Source organism: Xenopus tropicalis, chromosome 7 (genome assembly GCF_000004195.4).
Source record: "Xenopus tropicalis strain Nigerian chromosome 7, UCB_Xtro_10.0, whole genome shotgun sequence".
NCBI lineage: Eukaryota > Metazoa > Chordata > Amphibia > Anura > Pipidae > Xenopus > Xenopus tropicalis.
Window position 1 is genome coordinate 124,213,816 of NC_030683.2, and position 20,592 is coordinate 124,234,407.

The window sequence follows — 20,592 nt, forward strand, 5'->3', positions numbered from 1 at the left end:
CAATAAAGAAAAGTCAACAAGTCAAACAATAGGGGGGGGTGAAAAGAATTAAGGTCCCCATACACGGGTCAATTCTAGCTGCCAATATGGGTCCCTTAGACCGATTCGGCACCTTATCGGCCCATGTAGGGGCAGCAATGGCGGGCCTGCCCAACCGATATCTGGCCTGAAATCAGGCAGATATCGATCAGGCAGGTTAAAAGATTTAGTCGGATCAGGGACCATATCGGCTAGTTGATACAGTCCCCAGACCGACTGCTCCCATTTCCGTCGTAATAATTGGCCTTAATTAGCCTAAATTTGCCCAATATCGGCCACCCATAGGTGGGGATATCGGGAGACGATCCGCTCGCTTGGCGACCTCGCCAAGCGAGCGGATCTAAACGTGTATGGGGACCTTTAGGCAAAATAAATCTTATCTAAAGGGACATTTTTCTTTGTTTAAAAGAGTAGTGGTTTCTTTAAGAGACTGACTTGTACACCATCTCCTCCCTGAGCAGAGCAACATCAGAACCCTTCTCTGTTTTCCTTCTGAACAGTCAGTCTGTATAACTGTCTGTACAGTTACAGGAACTGACCAGCAGGTGGCGCTGTGGTTACAAAATGCATTATGTTGCCAGTTAGTAATCACTTAAATAGCTCTGAAACTGATAAGAAATAATCAATGTAATTTGCAAAAGTGCTTAGAAACACCTTCTGACCCAGGATCTTAAAATCAGAAATCCCCAGAGGAGTTGTTTTTAGTGGTAGTTTATTTAGAGAATATCGGCGGTTTTTATCATGTAAACAGGAGATATAATAGTAAGAGTGAGAGTCAGAATTAGTCCACTATGAATGCAAACCCGCTGTGGGCAAAGCAGCCAATGATATCGATATACGTAACTGTATAATAGGAGTCTGTACCCAGAACCCCAGTAACATCCTCCCACATTGAATTCCTTTGCTCTTACGCTGCCTTTGGTACTTGGGTATGGGCAGCCAATCAGATGAGGCGCAGTGAAAAAGCAGGTGCAATAAGAAGAATGGACAATAAATAAACACGCCCCTTTATAAAATGGTTACATCGTGTGTTAGCGGAGCCGAAAGCGGCCATATTGTTTTTCGTGGGCAGTATTTGCCTTTATGCATGGGCATCAGCTGCCATAGCGATTTATTTACGTGAATGCCGTGTATTAGTGACGTTATATTGTTATAATCTGCAGATAAACCACACTTTAATCAATTAAAGGGCCACTATAACTTGTAGTTGTTTGGGAAAGTGATAATGTGTAAATGTATATTCATTTTCCTCTTCATTTATGTACCCAATTTCTAATAAAAATCAGAGATACCATAAAACTATGGCAGCATAGGGATTCCCCTGTACTAAGCACAATTTAGCAGGAACAGCCCCCTAAGTTTGCTCATAGCCTGTACAGAGAGATACCATAAAACTATGGCAGCATAGGGATTCCCCTGTACTAAGCACAATTCAGCAGGAACAGCCCCCTAAGTTTGCCCATAGCCTGTACAGAGAGATACCATAAAACTATGGCACATAGGGATTCCCCTGTACTAAGCACAATTCAGCAGGAACAGCCCCTCAAGTTTGCTCATAGCCTGTACAGAGAGATACCATAAAACTATGGCACATAGGGATTCCCTGTACTAAGCACAATTCAGCAGGAACAGACCCCTAAGTTTGCTCATAGCCTGTACAGAGAGATACCATAAAACTATGGCACATAGGGATTCCCCTGTACTAAGCACAATTCAGCAGGAACAGCCCCCTAAGTTTGCTCATAGCCTGTACAGAGAGATACCATAAAACTATGGCACATAGGGATTCCCCTGTACTAAGCACAATTCAGCAGGAACAGCCCCCTAAGTTTGCTCATAGCCTGTACAGAGAGATACCATAAAACTATGGCACATAGGGATTCCTCTGTACTAAGCACAATTCAGCAGGAACAGCCCCCTAAGTTTGCTCATAGCCTGTACAGAGAGATACCATAAAACTATGGCAGCATTGGGATTCCCCTGTACTAAGCACAATTCAGCAGGAACAGTCCCCTAAGTTTGCTCATAGCCTGTACAGAGAGATACCATAAAACTTTCCCTTAGGTTATGCAGAATAAATGTTAGAGTGGCCCTTTAAAAATTAATATGATGAATTGGGATTGCATGTTGGCTGTGTGTGTATAGAACTAAACTGACCCATAGTGATGAGTGAAATGTTTCACCAGGTATATATATATATACTGTAGGTAGATTTGCAGCAAAATTCTGTATTTCACCATTGGCAAATATTTTCATAAAACAGCAGCAAAAATGCGCCACAATCACCAATGTATCCTGCGGGTATAAAGTAGCCATGAAAAAAAGTCACAGCAAGAAAATGGCTGCGAAAAACCCCCATCGACCAACGCATTTTGCATTTTCACTCTTTTGCTCATTTTCCCACGGGTTTTTTTTGGCGAATTTTTTGGGCAAAGCGAAACAGGACAAATCCGCTCATCACTACTACTGGCACAATCACATTAACATAGCGAATAACAGGTTAATAAAGACGTCTTTTTTTGTCCCGGCAGTGTCCCCGACACCGTCCCCGGCAGTGTTTGGTTCATTTTGGAGGGAGTCCAATTAAGTTGCACCCCTAGTATCCGCCCTTTGCACCCATTCACTACTCTTTCATTCACAGCAATGGCAAATCCAAGGGGAAGTGGGAAGCGCGTTCCATGCAGTGCGTGACGATGCAAGAGTCCATGCATGTAATTGGTTGCTAAGGGAAAGTCTGTGTATCGCCTTTCCGCCTGGAACTGGAAAAGGCGGCGCGACGGGCAGGGTTACATGAGTTTGATGCAGAGCAGAGCCGCGAGCGCCAGGAGGAGGAGGATGCTCTGCTGCAGAGCGATGCTGCCATTGGTGCAATAGACTTCCGTCCACTCCTTTATGTCCCCGAAGTCGTGGCTCTGGCTGCCGATAGCACAGAGGTCATTGGTGGCACAGCCTCGCACAGCTCTCAGGCCGCTCTTGGACCCTGGAAGGAAAATGTTATGGGATTATCGGAGCTAACGTACATACCATCTATGTAGGGTATTGCTCGTTACATTATATGGATATGGGTCTTCAGCCCTCTACAACAACCAATCCAACAGGTGCCCCTCTCTATCCCAGCTGGTTAGTAGGCAGATACCTGCACGAGTATTTACCACCACTCTCCCAGCTCTCCCTACCGTCACCAACCATTACCCAACTCATCATTTAGGAAAATGAATAATAACTAGTGCATTCTAGATTCTGCCACTAGGTGGAGCATGCATTGAAAACAAACAACAACAAAAAAATAAATAGGAACCTGAACCTTGGTAAATGGCATTGCTGCAAAATAAGCATCTATCACTTCTTCTTCTAGATATACTACAATCAGCGATGTATTTAGGTCCAAATTGTAGGGATATGGGCTTCAGCCCTCTACAACAACCAATCCAACAGGTGCCCCTCTCTATCCCAGCTGGTTAGTAGGCAGGTACCTGCTCAAGTATTTACCACCACTCTCCCAGCTCTCCCTGCCATTACCCCTGCCCCAACCTAATTAAAAATATAATTTTTACTCAATATTTGTCTTTATACTGTTATATTTCTATTGATACATTTAACCCAACCCATCATTTAGGAAAATGAATAATAACTAGTGCATTCTAGATTCTGCCACTAGGTGGAGCATGCATTGAAAACAAACAACAACAAAAAAATAAATAGGAACCTGAACCTTGGTAAATGGCATTGCTGCAAAATAAGCATCTATCACTTCTTCTTCTAGATATACTACAATCAGCGATGTATTTAGGTCCAGACCTAATAGTGCCCCCCATCTGCACAAGTGACTTCCGTTATGTGATGCCATATCCGCCTTGTCTCCTGTGCCCAAAATCTCTCCCCCCCCCCCCCCCACAGTTGCTGGATTTCCCCTCAAGTCTTTGTAGGCAGTTAGAGAGATTTTTTTCTAAAATAATCTATTATATAGGTAACTAAGGCTCCCCCACCCCATCTAAAGCTGCTGCCCTAGGTGCAGGTCCTTGGGTGCCTTTATAAAAATTAGGGATGTACCAGATTCCAGCCTTTTTTTTGAAGGATTCGTTTTTGGCCGAATCCACTGTCCGGGCGAATCAAATGCAAATCCTAATTAGCATAAATTAGCATATGCTAATTCGGATTTGGTTCGGGATTCGGCAGAATTCGTCGAGGTGGGTTCATGGGGTTCGGTCGAACCCAAATAAGTGGGTTCAGTGCATCCCTAATAAAAACGCAGCCTAGACTACAATACGTTGGAGGAGATTTCCAATTGAATGGATACTGTCATGATTTTGGTGCCTTGTGCTTAATTTTACCATTTAAAATGTTATTTTCACGCTAATTAATGTGTTTCTGAAGTTTAATTATGGTTTTTGGGCAGCCATCTCTGTCCATTATGCATAGAGAGACCATGATACTGGGTTTCCAGTTTAATTTCCCTCACCGCCCCTAATTGGTCGTGGCTTTTGGAGTATAAACCTCCCCCTGACTGTAACCCAGTTGCCCCTGCCCAGCAATATGCAATGCAATCCCAGATATGGGAGCCGACCAGTCAATACCTGATGTTGTGGTGGTTTGAAGGATACACTTGCGCTCTTCTCCGGTGCAATCTACGGTGTCTTCTGTGTGGCACCACTTGGAATTCAGGGAAGTGCAGCTTCGACATGTGAGTCCGGTCCTCTGCATGTTCTCCAAGGGCACTTTAGGTTACAAAAATGCTGTTCGTTACTTACTTGACAGTTCTCGGACAGATTAAACTAACTACAGGCTGCTACAGAATGGTCTATGCTGAAGATCTAGGGCCTACATAGTTGAGCAGAAGCCATGAACATGGTTTATAGAGCTGCACAGGTTTTATTCACTAGATGTCCTCATCCTATTCTGGGACATAAATATTATCTTATCCTCCCAGTCCATAAGGTTTTAACCCAACAAGAAAGTGAGGTTCTTTGGAGTGGGGAGACTAGAGGAGCTGATAGAAAAAGAGGTACGTGTTGCATTTGACATAGCAAACTGGCCTTGACCTCCAAAAATCCAGCCTGCACCGTGCCTCCATCCACACTCCATTACCTCCTCCATGCCCTTCTCCACCACCACCAGACACTTCCCAGTCTGTTGAATAGGAAACGTGCTTTATGCATATAGAATCATGGAAGTCAAGCTTGTAAAGTGATAGTTACATAGCTACATAGTTAAATTGGGTTGTAGAAAGACCAAAGTCCATCAAGTTCAACCCTTCCAAATGATCCCCAGTACAAATATAAACACAGTCTCCTGCCGGCCTATCTATACAATCACTTATTTAAACTATATACATCAATATCTATACTAACTAACTGTAGAGCTGAAGATCTGCTCTGGCCTAACCCTCTGCCTGGTCTATTATTCTTATCCAAGGAGCCATCCAAGGGCACCTTACACATCAGAGATGAGCAGAATGAGAAGCAAATTTTTGGAGGAAAGTTCTACAAAGAATTATTAATGTCACACTGACGATGGGAATGGTCAACGTGATCCAGGTGTATCTTGGCCAAGAACGTCCTGTCTCCAGACACGATCCTTGTTCTGCCCTGGCCTAACCCCCGGCCATGGTCCCTGCTCCACTGAATAGCCCTGTCTATTATTCTTATCCAAGGAGTCATCCAAGGGCACCTTACCCATCAGAGATGAGCAGAATGAGAAGCAAATTTTTGGAGGAAAGTTCTACAAAGAATTATTAATGTCACACTGATGATGGGAATGGTCAACATGATCCAGGTATATCTTGGTCAAGAACGTCCTGTTTCCAGACATGATCCTTGTTCTGCCCTGGCCTAACCCCCGGCCATGGTCCCTGCTCCACTGAATAGCCTTGTCTATTTTTCTTATCTAAAGAGTCATCCAATAGCACCTTACCCATCAGAGATAAGCAGAATGAGATGGAGGAAAGTTCTACAAAGAATTATTAATGTCACACTGACGATGGGAATGGTCAACATGATCCAGGTATATCTTGGTCAAGAACGTCCTGTCTCCAGACATGATCTTTGTTCTGCCCTGGCCTAACCCCCAGCCATGGTCCCTGCTCCACTGAATAGCCCTGTCTATTATTCTTATCCAAGGAGTCATCCAAGGGCACCTTACCTATCAGAGATGAGCAGAATGAGAAGCAAATTTTTGGAGGAAAGTTCTACAAAGAATTATTAATGTCACACTGACAATGGGAATGGTTAACATGATCCAGGTATATCTTGGTCAAGCACGTCCTGTCTCCATACACAACCCTTGTTCTGCCCTGGCCTAACCCCCTGGCCATGGTCCCTGCTCCACTGAATAGCCCTGTCTATTATTCTTATCCAAGGAGTCATCCAAGGGCACCTTGCCCATCAGAGATAAGGAGAATGAGATGGAGTAAAGTTCTACAAAGAATTATTAATGTCACACTGACGATGGGAATGGTCAACATGATCCAGGTATATCTTGGTCAAGAACGTCCTGTCTCCAGACATGATCCTTGTTCTGCCCTGGCCTAACCCCCGGCCATGGTCCCTGCTCCACTGAATAGCCCTGTCTATTATTCTTATCCAAGGAGTCATCCAAGGGCACCTTACCCACTCAATAGAAGGGCGGGTGGCCTTTGGTTGGGAATGGTGATTTCATCCCCAAGATTGCTCATAAGATATAAAATGCAATTTTTTTAGCACTTGAAATACAAACAGTGGGTTTGGGCGAGAGGCTTTCCCAGATGGTGATGTTCTTGTATCAATCCCACACATCTATGGTGTCGTTTGAGAACTTTTAGGCTTGGTTGGGTTGAAAGGCAGCAGGTTAAGGTCAGACATGGGTTGGAACATTTTTGACCCACTAAGACAAGCCCTTCATCTGTTAAACCCACTACATTCCAACTATCATTGCCCCTATTGGGGCTCATGATTCTGAACTGTTCTGGCCCCTGGGAGACAACTTCTGGGGGCGGGGTGAATGCAATTTGTTTCACCCTAAACCTAAGACAGTAAAATGGAGGAGGCAACTACTAAACTACTAAGAGCACGAAGCAGATGGTGCTACTTACACGCAGGATTAGAGGGAGTGCAGGCATCAGAGAAACAGCACGTTGTGGCGGTTTTAATTTTGCCCCTTTGGTACCCGATGCTCCCTGATATCCCACAGGAAGCGCGCTTCTCACATGAACGGCTGAATGATTTACTGGCTACTCCCTCTGTGGATAAAGCACAACACAACTCTGTAATAGGGCACATACCATACATTGACTTTGTATCAGGCATGCTGATTGGTCCTGGTACAGTAAAGAAGGATGATTGGCTGGTGCAGGGATGACAAAGACCCCACTTATAGATGAGGAGCAAGATAATAGCGTATAAAACTGCAAAAGTGTATAATGGATATACAGTGTTGACCCCCCCAAACAAGACAGTACCCATTATGGTGATTGTGCTAGTGGAGGCGCACACAAAATCTCCCCACGTGGGACATTTCCTTTCTGGCCCCTGACAGAAGTTCTCCCCTTCTACTTTGCAGTGCACACAGGACAGAGAGTAACCTGAAAGAGAAAAAAAAGAAATACACAGATATATTTTATTTTTTAATATAGGAGCCAGGCAAGTGCCGCCAATCGCAGAGAGATATGGGTACTTTGGGGCATTGGGATGGAACAGAGTCATCTCATTCCTTGCATTAGACTGACCTTCTCAAAACCATGGGAAGGAGGTCCTGGCACCTTCTGCCAGTCAATAGACTCCACCCTGGGCCCAAGTTGCCTAAACATTGAATCCTGGGGCAGGGAAATTGCCATGGGAACCACCATCTGATTAAAATAAGTACAAGTATACAGCGGGCAGTGCCCGAGGGCTTATGAGTAGATGTTGAGTTGGTGACTTGGCTGCCTGTCTCCCCATTCCTTTCAACGTCTTCTGCCTCTTTCCAGCCTTCAAATGGGGGTCACTGACCCCAGCACTGAACAACCTATTGCTTGGTGAGGCTACAATTTTATATATAATTATATATATAATTACTGTATTTAATACTTTTTTTTTATTTACCCCTCTTCTTAGTAGAAGATATAACAGCAATGACACAGATTGATTAGGAGATCAGTTTATCTCTTTAACGGCTGTTCAACCTCGAGGAGATAACACAGATAACTTTGTAAGAGAGATCAGACATCTCTAAAGGAGTTTATGTTGTTTCCAATTTCTTTTTCTGTATGTGTCTCAATAGGGCTGTTCTGCCCCAATAAGGGGTAATTATATCTTAATTGGGATCAAGTACAGGTACTGTTTTATTATTACAGAGAAAAGGGAATCATTTAACCATTAAATAAACCCAATAGGGCTGTTCTGCCCCAATAAGGGGTAATTATATCTTAGTTGGGATCAAGTACAGGTACTGTTTTATTATTACAGAGAAAAGGGAATCATTTAACCATTAAATAAACCCAATAGGGCTGTTCTGCCCCAATAAGGGGTAATTATATCTTAGTTGGGATCAAGTACAGGTACTGTTTTATTATTACAGAGAAAAGGGAATCATTTAACCATTAAATAAACCCAATATGGCTGTTCTGCCCCAATAAGGGGTAATTATATCTTAGTTGGGATCAAGTACAGGTACTGTTTTATTATTACAGAGAAAAGGGAATCATTTAACCATTAAATAAACCCAATAGGGCTGTTCTGCCCCAATAAGGGGTAATTATATCTTAGTTGGGATCAAGTACAGGTACTGTTTTATTATTACAGAGAAAAGGGAATCATTTAACCATGAAATAAACCCAATAGGGCTGTTCTGCCCCAATAAGGGGTAATTATATCTTAGTTGGGATCAAGTACAGGTACTGTTTTATTATTACAGAGAAAAGGGAATCATTTAACCATTAAATAAACCCAATAGGGCTGTTCTGCCCCCAATAAGGGGTAATTATATCTTAGTTGGGATCAAGTACAGGTACTGTTTTATTATTACAGAGAAAAGGGAATCATTTAACCATTAAATAAACCCAATAGGGCTGTTCTGCCCCCAATAAGGGGTAATTATATCTTAGTTGGGATCAAGTACAGGTACTGTTTTATTATTACAGAGAAAAGGGAATCATTTAACCATTAAATAAACCCAATAGGGCTGTTCTGCCCCCAATAAGGGGTAATTATATCTTAGTTGGGATCAAGTACAGGTACTGTTTTATTATTACAGAGAAAAGGGAATCATTTAACCATTAAATAAACCCAATAGGGCTGTTCTGCCCCCAATAAGGGGTAATTATATCTTAGTTGGGATCAAGTACAGGTACTGTTTTATTATTACAGAGAAAAGGGAATCATTTAACCATTAAATAAACCCAATAGGGCTGTTCTGCCCCCAATAAGGGGTAATTATATCTTAGTTGGGATCAAGTACAGGTACTGTTTTATTATTACAGAGAAAAGGGAATCATTTAACCATGAAATAAACCCAATAGGGCTGTTCTGCCCCAATAAGGGGTAATTATATCTTAGTTGGGATCAAGTACAGGTACTGTTTTATTATTACAGCGAAAAGTCAGTGTTTTCAATAATGTTAGTATGAATTTTAGATGCACTATAATTACTATAAATACATTTTTTTATTTCCGCAATAGAAGATATGACAGCAATGACACAGATTGATTAGGAGATCAGTTTATCTCTTTAACGGCTGTTCAACCTCAAGAACACAGATATCTGTCATCTGCACAAGGGAGCGGACATCTGTAAAGAAGTTTATGTTTTTTCCTTCTTCTAATTCTTCCTTTATTTGTTTTAACTTTATAATGTTAATTAATATTCATTAAAATACAAAGCAAAGCAGAAAGCTAAACAGGACAAACATGAAAACTGAAGCCCCTTCCATGTTTGGTCCTTGCGAGGTAGATAATTAGATTGCCAGAAATACGATAATCCCCCTGCACAATGGACTCCTGCTAACAAAACCATCACAACAAAGGGTGAGGGGAGGGGCTTGTATTTAATGATTGTAATCTAATGATCTAACTGTGTGCAGCTGCTACACAATAACAGTATTATTAGGAAGATATGTCTCCGGGCTTCCCAAGACAGTTGCTGAGCTTGTGAAGTTGAAGTTCACGTTGGGCGCAATATGCAAGTTCTCCACAGTCAAGGACTTGGCTCACTTATTCATTACTGACAAAGCTGCTTTGTCTTCTCCCCTCTGGGTTTGACTACTGTATTGTTACTCATTCTCCCAGTGGCATCAGCAGAAAGAGCTGTTTCTAAATTAAAGCTTATTGAAGGTTCCATGTCTAAGGTTGAAAACACACAGAGCTACTTAGTAGCAGCTACTTTTTCCCAGCTTCTAAACACCAGAAAACCCCCTGCCATAGACAATAATGAGAATTGCTTCTGCTAAAACACATGTGGAGACAATTATCAGTAAATGATCAGAATTGTCTGTTTTAGTAGCCACGACAAGTAGCCGCTACTAGTAGCTCTGTGTGTCTTCACCCTTAAGGTGCCCATACACGTTAAGATGTTGGCAAGGTCACCAAGCGAGCGGATCTTCTCCCGATATCCCCACCTATGAGTGGGCGATATTGGGCAAAAGTAGGCTAATTCGATCATTTGCCCCTGGGGCCAAACAATCAAATTATAATGGCGGCATTAGGCGCAGTCGGTTTGGGGACCGCATCAACGAGCCAATGCGGTCCCCGATTCAACTGAATTTTTTAACCTGCCCGATCGATATCTGCCCGATTTCAGTCCAGATATCAGTCGGGCAGGCCCGTCATTGTCACAGTCGGCCCGTGTATGGCCACCTTAAGGGCGAAAACACACAGAGCTACTTAGTAGCAGCTACTTGTCAAGGCTACTAAACACCAGAAAATCCCCTGCCATAGACAATACTGAGAATTGTATCTGCTAAAACACATGTAGAGACAGTTATCAGTAAATGATCAGCATTGTCTGTTTTAGTAGCCACGACAAGTAGCTGCTACTAGTAGCTCTGTGTGTCTTCCCCCTAAAGGCCACCATACACGGCCGATAATAGCTGCCGATATTGGTCCCTTGGACCGACTCGGCAGCTTATCTGCTCGTGTAGGGGCAGAAATGAGCGGACTGGCCGACCGATATCTGGCCTGAAATTGGGCAGATATTGATCGGCCAGGTTAAAAGATTCAGTCGGATCGGGGGCCGCATTGGCTCGTTGATGCGGTCCCCGAACCGACTGATACATTGCCGCCTACAGGCCCCAGGGCAAAACGATCGGATTATTTTTTTTTTTAACTTCAAGCTCCCCGATATTGCCCACCCGTAGGTGGGGATATCGGGGGAAGATCCGCTCGCTTGGCGATCTCGCCGAGCGAGCGGATCTTACCATGTATGGGGACCTTTAGACCTGGCCCTTTGGGATTTCTATACTGAGCCCAGACAATGAATGAGCCACAAATGCAATACTAAAAGCTGAGACAAAAGGAAGACACTGCATGTGTTTCTGCTAACTCAAAGTAACTCATTTTAAGGTGTAGTTCCCCTTTAAATGAACTTTATTATGATGCAGACAGCGATATTCTGATACATCTTTAATTGATTTAATTATTTGGCCTTTTTGTGGTTTTAAAATGACTTTAGTGTGGCAGTTCTCCATTTTGGAATGTCAGCAGTTTATTTATTATATATATATTTATTGGAGCAGTTGTGGGGGGGCCACCAATTGGATCTTTGCCCTGGGCCCTGGGCCTATTGAATGCAAGGGGGTTTCTGTAACTGCCTCCGTATTTAGGGCAGTTCTCACATGTGTTTGTACAACTTTATTTATAAAGAGCTACACAGGGAGGCAACATCCTAATAAATAATAGCAAGCAAGTAAGTATAAATATACAGTAGGAAGGAAGTCCCTGTCCATTAGAGCTGACAATCTAAGTGACTCCATGAAGACAGCTCTGGAGCTTGGGGGCATTTAAAGAGGCAGTTCACCCTTGAGTTAACATTTAGTATGTTATAGAATGGCCAATTCTTTTTTTTTTGTAACTTAAATTATATATATATATATATATATATATATATATATATATGATACTTATAACATGTAATGAAAATAAGGAGGAAAGAATAACATTCATAGGACATACAAAGCTCAGTGGAGAAGTTGGAAACTGACATTTGCCAAGGGGGAAACTTTTAAATTGGTCTTCATTATTTAATTTTTTATGTTTTTTTTAATTATTTGCCTTCTTCCACTGACTCTTTGCAGCTTTCAAAAACCCCGGCAGCCGAAAACTATTGCTCTGTGAGGCTCCAGTTTTATTGTTACTTGTTTTAACTTATTTCATATTTATATACCAATCTCCACCACTTAATCAAACCACTTCCCGGTTGCTACGGTAACTTGGTTTCTAGCAGCCAGATAGCTGCTGAAACTCCAAACTAGAGAGCTGCTGAACAAAAACAGAAATAACTAAAAAACTACAAATAACAAAAAATGAAGACCAATTGCAAATTGTCTCAAAATAATACTCATGCATCTCATAGTGTTGCCATTTAGCAAATAACCTTTACTTAGCCCAAATATCGAAGAAACAACAGTTCTTTTCATTCTTTTTATTCAATTACTACATCAGGGAAAAATAGAATAATAGGGAATCATCAATGGCTGCCCTTGTCCATTATCCCATTATGACAGCCCATTGTTTCTCTGTAATAAATGCCAACTCTGATCGCCAGCCAGGGAATTACATAAGGCATAAATAATGCAACTTTTGCTTCAGTTAAAGGGAAACTGAACCAAAAACTCTTTACTGGCACCTATAATCAAGAAAAGCAGTTATTTGGGAATGCTTTCCCTTAGGCGGGAGTATCTGCTTATAGTTCTGCTGGGCTGCTGGGGTTTGTTATTAATCAATAAAATGTTATTATATTATGACTCTGGGCCCATAATGAGTAACAGCTGGAGCAGCACAGATCTACAGGCCAAGCCTCTCTGCATTATTGTTCAAATGGAAATTGTAGTTGTGACAATAAGGCGCTTCTTAAATAAAAGCCAATAATGCCTTTCACATTATACATTTATGATTATATAATTGCTGACTGTGTGTTCTTAAGAATTTTTAATGACAGCACTCAGCTTGGATGAATGGATATTGCTTGTATTGCTGCATTAACCGATGGAAATACTGCTCACGTAGCTCCTTCAAGTGTATCCCTAAAGCTGCCCATACACGGCCCCTGGGGCCCCCCGGTCAGATTACAGCAACAAGAATACAAGCCATCAGAACCAGAGCCATATCAATGGGCCAATGCAGTCCTCAATCTGATTGGGAAATCAAACATAATATATACAGTGGAGGAAATAATTATTTGACCCCTCACTGATTTTGTAAGTTTGTCCAATGACAAAGAAATGAAAAGTCTCAGAACAGTATCATTTCAATGGTAGGTTTATTTTAACAGTGGCAGATAGCACATCAAAAGGAAAATCGAAAAAATAACTTTAAATAAAAGATAGCAACTGATTTGCATTTCATTGAGTGAAATAAGTTTTTGAACCCCTACCAACCATTAAGAGTTCTGGCTCCCACAGAGTGGTTAGACACTTCTACTCAATTAGTCAACCTCATTAAGGACACCTGTCTTAACTAGTCACCTGTATAAAAGACACCTGTCCACAGAGTCAATCAATCAAGCAGACTCCAAACTCTCCAACATGGGAAAGACCAAAGATCTGTCCAAGGATGTCAGAGACAAAATTGTAGCCCTGCACAAGGCTGGAATGGGCTACAAAACCATTAGCAAGAAGCTGGGAGAGAAGGTGACAACTGTTGGTGCGATTGTTCGAAAATGGAAGGAGCACAAAATGACCATCAATCGACCTCGCTCTGGGGCTCCACGCAAGATCTCACCTCGTGGGGTGTCAATGATTCTGAGAAAGGTGAAAAAGCATCCTAGAACTACACGGGAGGAGTTAGTTAATGACCTCAAATTAGCAGGGACCACAGTCACCAAGAAAACCATTGGAAACACATTACACCGCAATGGATTAAAATCCTGCAGGGCTCGCAAGGTCCCCCTGCTCAAGAAGGCACATGTGCAGGCCTGAAGTTTGCCAATGAACACCTGAATGATTCTGTGAGTGACTGGGAGAAGGTGCTGTGGTCTGATGAGACCAAAATAGAGCTCTTTGGCATTAACTCAACTCGCTGTGTTTGGAGGAAGAAAAATGCTGCCTATGACCCCCAAAACACCGTCCCCACCGTCAAGCATGGGGGTGGAAACATTTTGCTTTGGGGGTGTTTTTCTGCTAAGGGCACAGGACAACTTATTCGCATTAACGGGAAAATGGACGGAGCCATGTATCGTGAAATCCTGAACGACAACCTCCTTCCCTCTGCCAGGAAACTGAAAATGGGTCGTGGATGGGTGTTCCAGCTCGACAATGACCCAAAACATACAGCAAAGGCAACAAAGGAGTGGCTCAAGAAGAAGCACATTAAGGTCATGGAGTGGCCTAGTCAGTCTCCGGACCTTAATCCAATAGAAAACCTATGGAGGGAGCTCAAGCTCAGAGTTGCACAGAGACAGAAACCTTAGGGATTTAGAGATGATCTGCAAAGAGGAGTGGGACCAACATTCCTCCTAAAATGTGCGCAAACTTGCTCATCAATTACAAGAAACGTTTGACCTCTGTGCTTGCAAACAAGGGTTTTTCCACTAAGTATTAAGTCTTTTTTTGTTAGAGGGTTCAAAAACTTATTTCACTCAATGAAATGCAAATCAGTTATTTTTTCGATTTTCCTTTTGATGTGCTATCTGCCACTGTTGAAATAAACCTACCATTATAATGATACTGTTCTGAGACTTTTCATTTCTTTGTCATTGGACAAACTTACAAAATCAGTGAGGGGTCAAATAATTATTTCCTCCACTGTATATATATATATATATATATATATATAGAAACATTGGGGTAACAGTCACCCTGCTATAGTTCCAGGGGTACCCAGGGCACAAATAAGCACTCACCCCAAATCCCCCCCTAACTGGCCTTCAGGCTGGGCCCCCTTAGCCCATAACAAGGTTACAGATATATAGAAACATTGGGGTAACAGTCACCCTGCTATAGTTCCAGGGGTACCCAGGGCACAAATAAGCACTCACCCCAAATCCCCCCTAACTGGCCTTCAGGCTGGGCCCCCTTAGCCCATAACAAGGTTACAGATATATAGAAACATTGGGGTAACAGTCACCCCGCTATAGTTCCAGGGGTACCCAGGGCACAAATAAGCACTCACCCCAAATCCCCCCCTAACTGGCCTTCAGTCAAAACCCCACCCTGCTCAGACCACACCCTGTTCTGCCAAGACCACACCCAGTTCCAGACAGTCTGTGCAGTTAGAGGGTTAATTTTTTAAGGCTGTGGCTCTGAACCACAATGTAAAGGCATTTAATAAACAAGAACCGTAGCCAGATGTAATAGTATTAGATATTACAGTAACATTTGCCCATACATTTAAAGGGATCTATTATGGGCCGATTGTGTTAATTTATTTGTTAACTATATCAATCATTATCTAATTAAATGTATTTAAAATGCAATTACATGGTCAGCGTAGTGCCGGGTGTATCTGTTTTATGCCTATTTACTACACATGGGAGCCTCCATGACAGCAGCAGGTAATGGGCAGAGTCAGCTCTAACTGGCAGTCCTCTCACTTCAGCAACTGACTTAACCCTGTATTTCCTGGGTGCCACCAGTAATCCCTATATCTAATTCCTTTGTAGGCTCCTAGGGGTGAAACTTTGCCCCAAGTATCTTGCCTGATAACTACCTCTACATGTTAATTGAGTATTGTCTATGGCAGGGGATTTTCTGGAGTTTAGTAGCTGTGGAAAAGTAGCTGCTACTAAGTAGCTCTGTGTGTCTTCACTCTTAATGAATCATGAGTTTAAACCTCCCTATCCACAAACCCTTGCCCTGCAGTTGGAAGCACTTGGCAATATTTTTCTGTACCAGTGAGTAATGTTGCCATACAGACTATCCCGATACCATTATACAGGTATTGGACCCATTATCCGGAAAACCCATTATCCAGAAAGTTCCGAATTATGGAAAGGCCATCTCCCATAGACTCCATTATGAGTAAATGATTCTAATTTTTAAAAATGATTCCCTTTTCTCTGTAATAATAAAACAGTACCTGTACTTGATCCCAACTAAGATATAATTACCCCTTATTGGGGCAGAACAGTCCTATTGGGTTTATTTAATGGTTAAATGATTCCCTTTTCTCTGTAATAATAAAACAGTACCTGTACTTGATCCCAACTAAGATATAATTACCCCTTATTGGGGCAGAACAGCCCTATTGGGTTTATTTAATGGTTAAATGATTCCCTTTTCTCTGTAATAATAAAACAGTACCTGTACTTGATCCCAACTAAGATATAATTACCCCTTATTGGGGCAGAACAGCCCTATTGGGTTTATTTCATGGTTAAATGATTCCCTTTTCTCTGTAATAATAAAACAGTACCTGTACTTGATCCCAACTAAGATATAATTACCCCTTATTGGGGCAGAACAGCCCTATTGGGTTTATTTAATGGTTAAATGATTCCCTTTTCTCTGTAATAATAAAACAGTACCTGTACTTGATCCCAACTAAGATATAATTACCCCTTATTGGGGCAGAACAGCCCTATTGGGTTTATTTAATGGTTAAATGATTCCCTTTTCTCTGTAATAATAAAACAGTACCTGTACTTGATCCCAACTAAGATATAATTACCCCTTATTGGGGGCAGAACAGCCCTATTGGGTTTATTTCATGGTTAAATGATTCCCTTTTCTCTGTAATAATAAAACAGTACCTGTACTTGATCCCAACTAAGATATAATTACCCCTCTTACATAATACCCTATTGCCCCATAGAACATACTTTACCATTATTTTAACCATTTATTAAACTGTCTAATAATATTCTAGTTTCAGCCTCCCTATATACAGACAGGACCAATGTCATATTAAACAGATGTTGCAGTCTGACTTAATGTCTATAACTCTGACTTAATGAGAAACTGTTACTGGAACTTTAGCCAAATTCCTGGGCCAAGGGGATTTTTTGCCCAATAAACAGAATCTTTTTTTTTTTTTCAACAAATAAAAAGAGACGACGTGTATTACTGACTTATCCTTCTTAAGAATTTACGTTTCTCAACTGTACAAATTAATCAAACAAATCTGATGAACTGATAAGGGTGAAGCCACACGGAGCTACTTAAGGTGCCCATACACCTTCAGATCCGCTCGCTTGGCGATGTCACCAAGTGAGCGGATCTTCTCCCGCTATCCCCCACCTACGGGTGGGCGATATCAGGGGAATTTAGGCTAATTCGATCTTATTATGATAAGATGAGTCCCCGATCCGACTAGATTTTCTAACCTGCCCGATCGAGATCTGGCCGGGCAGGCCCGTCGGTAGTGCCCATACACGGGCCGATTCGCTGTCGAAACGGTCTAAGGGACCTTTAGTAGCAGCTACTTGTCACGGCTACTAAATCCCCTGCCATAGAGAATACTGAGAATTATCAGTAAATGATCAGCATTGTCTGTTTTAGTAGCTGCTACTAGTAGCTGTGTGTGTCTTCACCCATCCCGTGGGTCAGCAAAGCAAACAACACAGTGTGGGTGCAACCCAGTTATGTTTCCCCTGTGCTGCAGCGCTGCTGGTTTCTTGCCTATAACCCTAGTGCAGTGTATCTTGTACATATAATAATAATGCTGCGGATTGCACCATTATACACCTACACAGGGGGGAGGACGTAGGGAACCTACAAACCTGGAAAACTCTGAATAATATCCCACACTGCAGATAAGAGCTACATTTCTATGGGGAGGGAGCTGTGCCGTCCCTGTGCTGCAGTGCTCCGCAGTCCGACAGATCATTAACATGCACCTCCCGCAGGGCAGATCCCTAATTGCACCGTCGCCTCTTATTTCCTACGTCCCTAAAGTTCTGAGAATTCCCTTTTATGCTGCAAATTAATACAAGGTGACCCCGGGGTATCTGCAAGCACGGCCGCTTATCTGCTCGAAGGCAAAGCGTAAGCGCAGAGAAACCCACTTACCTGTAGAAATAAAGGAGAGAAAGAAAGAGAAGGTTAATAGGGATTCCATGGCCAGGGAGGAGGGATGGAGAGCGAGGTACCACTCCGGGTCCTGCAGGCTCAGCACTGACACAGCAGCAGCACCGCCGCCTCTATAGGCACTGACATCACCGGCAGGGGGAGGGGTTATAGAGATGCAGCTGGGATTGCAGATAGGGATTCACTGTACTTGTCAGCTCTGATGGCAGAAAAGGGACTCACCCCACAACTCTATCATCCAGCAACACTTTCCCCTGTCTCTTAGGTACCTACCTAGTGCTACCAACCCCTATTTCTCTAGGGAAATGAGAGCAGGGCAGGCAGTAACCCTTCCAACACTTTCCCCTGTCTCTGCCCCTATATATTAGGTACCTACCTAGTGCTACCAACCACTATTTCTGTAGGGAAATGAGAGCAGGGCAGGCAGTAACCCTTCCAACACTTTCCCCTGTCTCTGCCCCTATATATTAGGTACCTACCTAGTGCTACCAACCCCTATTTCTGTAGGGAAATGAGAGCAGGGCAGGCAGTAACCCTTCCAACACTTTCCCCTGTCTCTGTCCCTATATATTAGGTACCTACCTAGTGCTACCAACCCCTATTTCTGTAGGGAAATGAGAGCAGAGCAGGCAGTAACCCTTCCAACACTTTCCCCTGTCTCTGCCCCTATATATTAGGTACCTACCTAGTGCTACCAACCCCTATTTCTGTAGGGAAATGAGAGCAGGGCAGGCAGTAACCTTCCAACACTTTCCCCTATCTCTGCCCCTATATATTAGGTACCTACCTAGTGCTACCAACCCCATATTTCTGTAGGGAAATGAGAGCAGAGCAGGCAGTAACCCTTCCAACACTTTCCCCTGTCTCTGCCCCTATATATTAGGTACCTACCTAGTGCTACCAACCCCTATTTCTGTAGGGAAATGAGAGCAGGGCAGGCAGTAACCCTCCCAACACTTTCCCCTGTCTCTGCCCCTATATATTAGGTACCTACCTAGTGCTACCAACCCCTGTTTCTGTAGGGAAATGAGAGCAGGGCAGACAGTAACCCTTCCAACACTTTCCCCTGTCTCTGCCCCTATATATTAGGTACCTACCTAGTGCTACCAACCCCTATTTCTGGCTTTCTTCCCTATCCGCCCCTGGCAGGGGTTTTTAGTAAACACATTACATAATAGCCAAATATTCATTGTGAGTAACAAGCTGCAGGAACTGCGGGAGACTTACAGCAAGTTGGGAGAGTCAGGAGGAAAGTGAATATCAGGGTTCTTCTCATTCTGACAGTTACGGGCGGCAGGGATCTTGCTGGGATCTGTCAGGCCGGGGATTGAGGGCTCTGTGTGTGCAGCCTGCGTTACAGGCTATTTTTACACTGGGGAGGGGGGGTTGAAAGTTAAAGGGATAGCGAGGGCATGTTTAAATAGTAAAATAGCACTGTGCCTTTAAATCAGAAGAAATGTATCTATATTTGTATTTATATAGAACTACTTTTGTATGCAGCACTGCGCAGCAGAGCAATAAATTAATAGGGGGCTATTGCAATATAGGTATGGGATCCATTATCTGTAAACTTGTTACAGGTATAGGATTCATTATCCAGAAAATTCAAAATTACGGAAAGGCCATCTGCCATAAATTCCATTATAAGCAAATAATTCTAATTTTGAAACATGATTCCCTTTTCTCTGTGATAATAAAACAGTATCTGTACTTGATCCCAACTAAGATATAATTACCCCTTATCGGGGGCAGAACAGCCCTATTGGGTTTATTTAATGGTTAAATGATTCCCTTTTCTCTGTAATAATAAAACAGTACCTGTACTTGATCCCAACTAAGATATAATTACCCCTTATTGGGGGCAGAACAGCCCTATTGGGTTTATTTAATGGTTAAATGATTCCCTTTTCTCTGTAATAATAAAACAGTACCTGTACTTGATCCCAACTAAGATATAATTACCCCTTATTGGGGCAGAACAGCCCTATTGGGTTTATTTCATGGTTAAATGATTCCCTTTTCTCTGTAATAATAAAACAGTACCTGTACTTGATCCCAACTAAGATATAATTACCCCTTATTGGGGCAGAACAGCCCTATTGGGTTTATTTCATGGTTAAATGATTCCCTTTTCTCTGTAATAATAAAACAGTACCTGTACTTGATCCCAACTAAGATATAATTACCCCTTATTGGGGGCAGAACAGCCCTATTGGGTTTATTTAATGGTTAAATGATTCCCTTTTCTCTGTAATAATAAAACAGTACCTGTACTTGATCCCAACTAAGATATAATTACCCCTTATTGGGGCAGAACAGCCCTATTGGGTTTATTTCATGGTTAAATGATTCCCTTTTCTCTGTAATAATAAAACAGTACCTGTACTTGATCCCAACTAAGATATAATTACCCCTTATTGGGGCAGA

The 20,592-nt window shown here is 42.4% G+C and overlaps 1 protein-coding gene across 2 annotated transcripts; it reads right to left on the bottom strand.

Moving 5' to 3' along the window:
* Positions 1 to 2,248: 2,248 nt before the first annotated feature.
* LOC100494201 (phospholipase A2 inhibitor subunit gamma B) lies at positions 2,249 to 19,510 on the bottom strand. 2 transcript variants are annotated; one of them, XM_012967583.3, is made up of 5 exons: positions 19,393 to 19,510; positions 7,472 to 7,594; positions 7,106 to 7,252; positions 4,614 to 4,754; positions 2,249 to 3,019 (listed from the first exon to the last, which is right to left on the bottom strand). In XM_012967583.3, the coding sequence occupies exons 1-5, from the start codon at positions 19,439 to 19,441 to the stop codon at positions 2,826 to 2,828; spliced, it is 654 nt and encodes a 217-aa protein (XP_012823037.1). In that variant the 5' UTR covers positions 19,442 to 19,510; the 3' UTR covers positions 2,249 to 2,825. The 2 variants fall into 2 exon arrangements, with proteins under 2 accessions (XP_012823037.1, XP_002942614.3); XM_002942568.4 differs by lacking the exon at positions 19,393 to 19,510 and adding an exon at positions 18,148 to 18,341.
* Positions 19,511 to 20,592: the final 1,082 nt, after the last annotated feature.

Bases quoted from the DNA above. Each gene is read 5' to 3' on its own strand.
- LOC100494201 (XM_012967583.3), bottom strand. From the start codon at position 19,441: ATGAGAAGAACCCTGATATTCACTTTCCTCCTGACTCTCCCAACTTGC. The intron at 7,253-7,471 runs GTACTGTCTTGT...CTTTATCCACAG, and splicing joins TAGCACAATCACCATAATGG to AGGGAGTAGCCAGTAAATCA. The intron at 3,020-4,613 runs GTATTGACTGGT...TTTTCCTTCCAG, and splicing joins TCAAACCACCACAACATCAG to GGTCCAAGAGCGGCCTGAGA.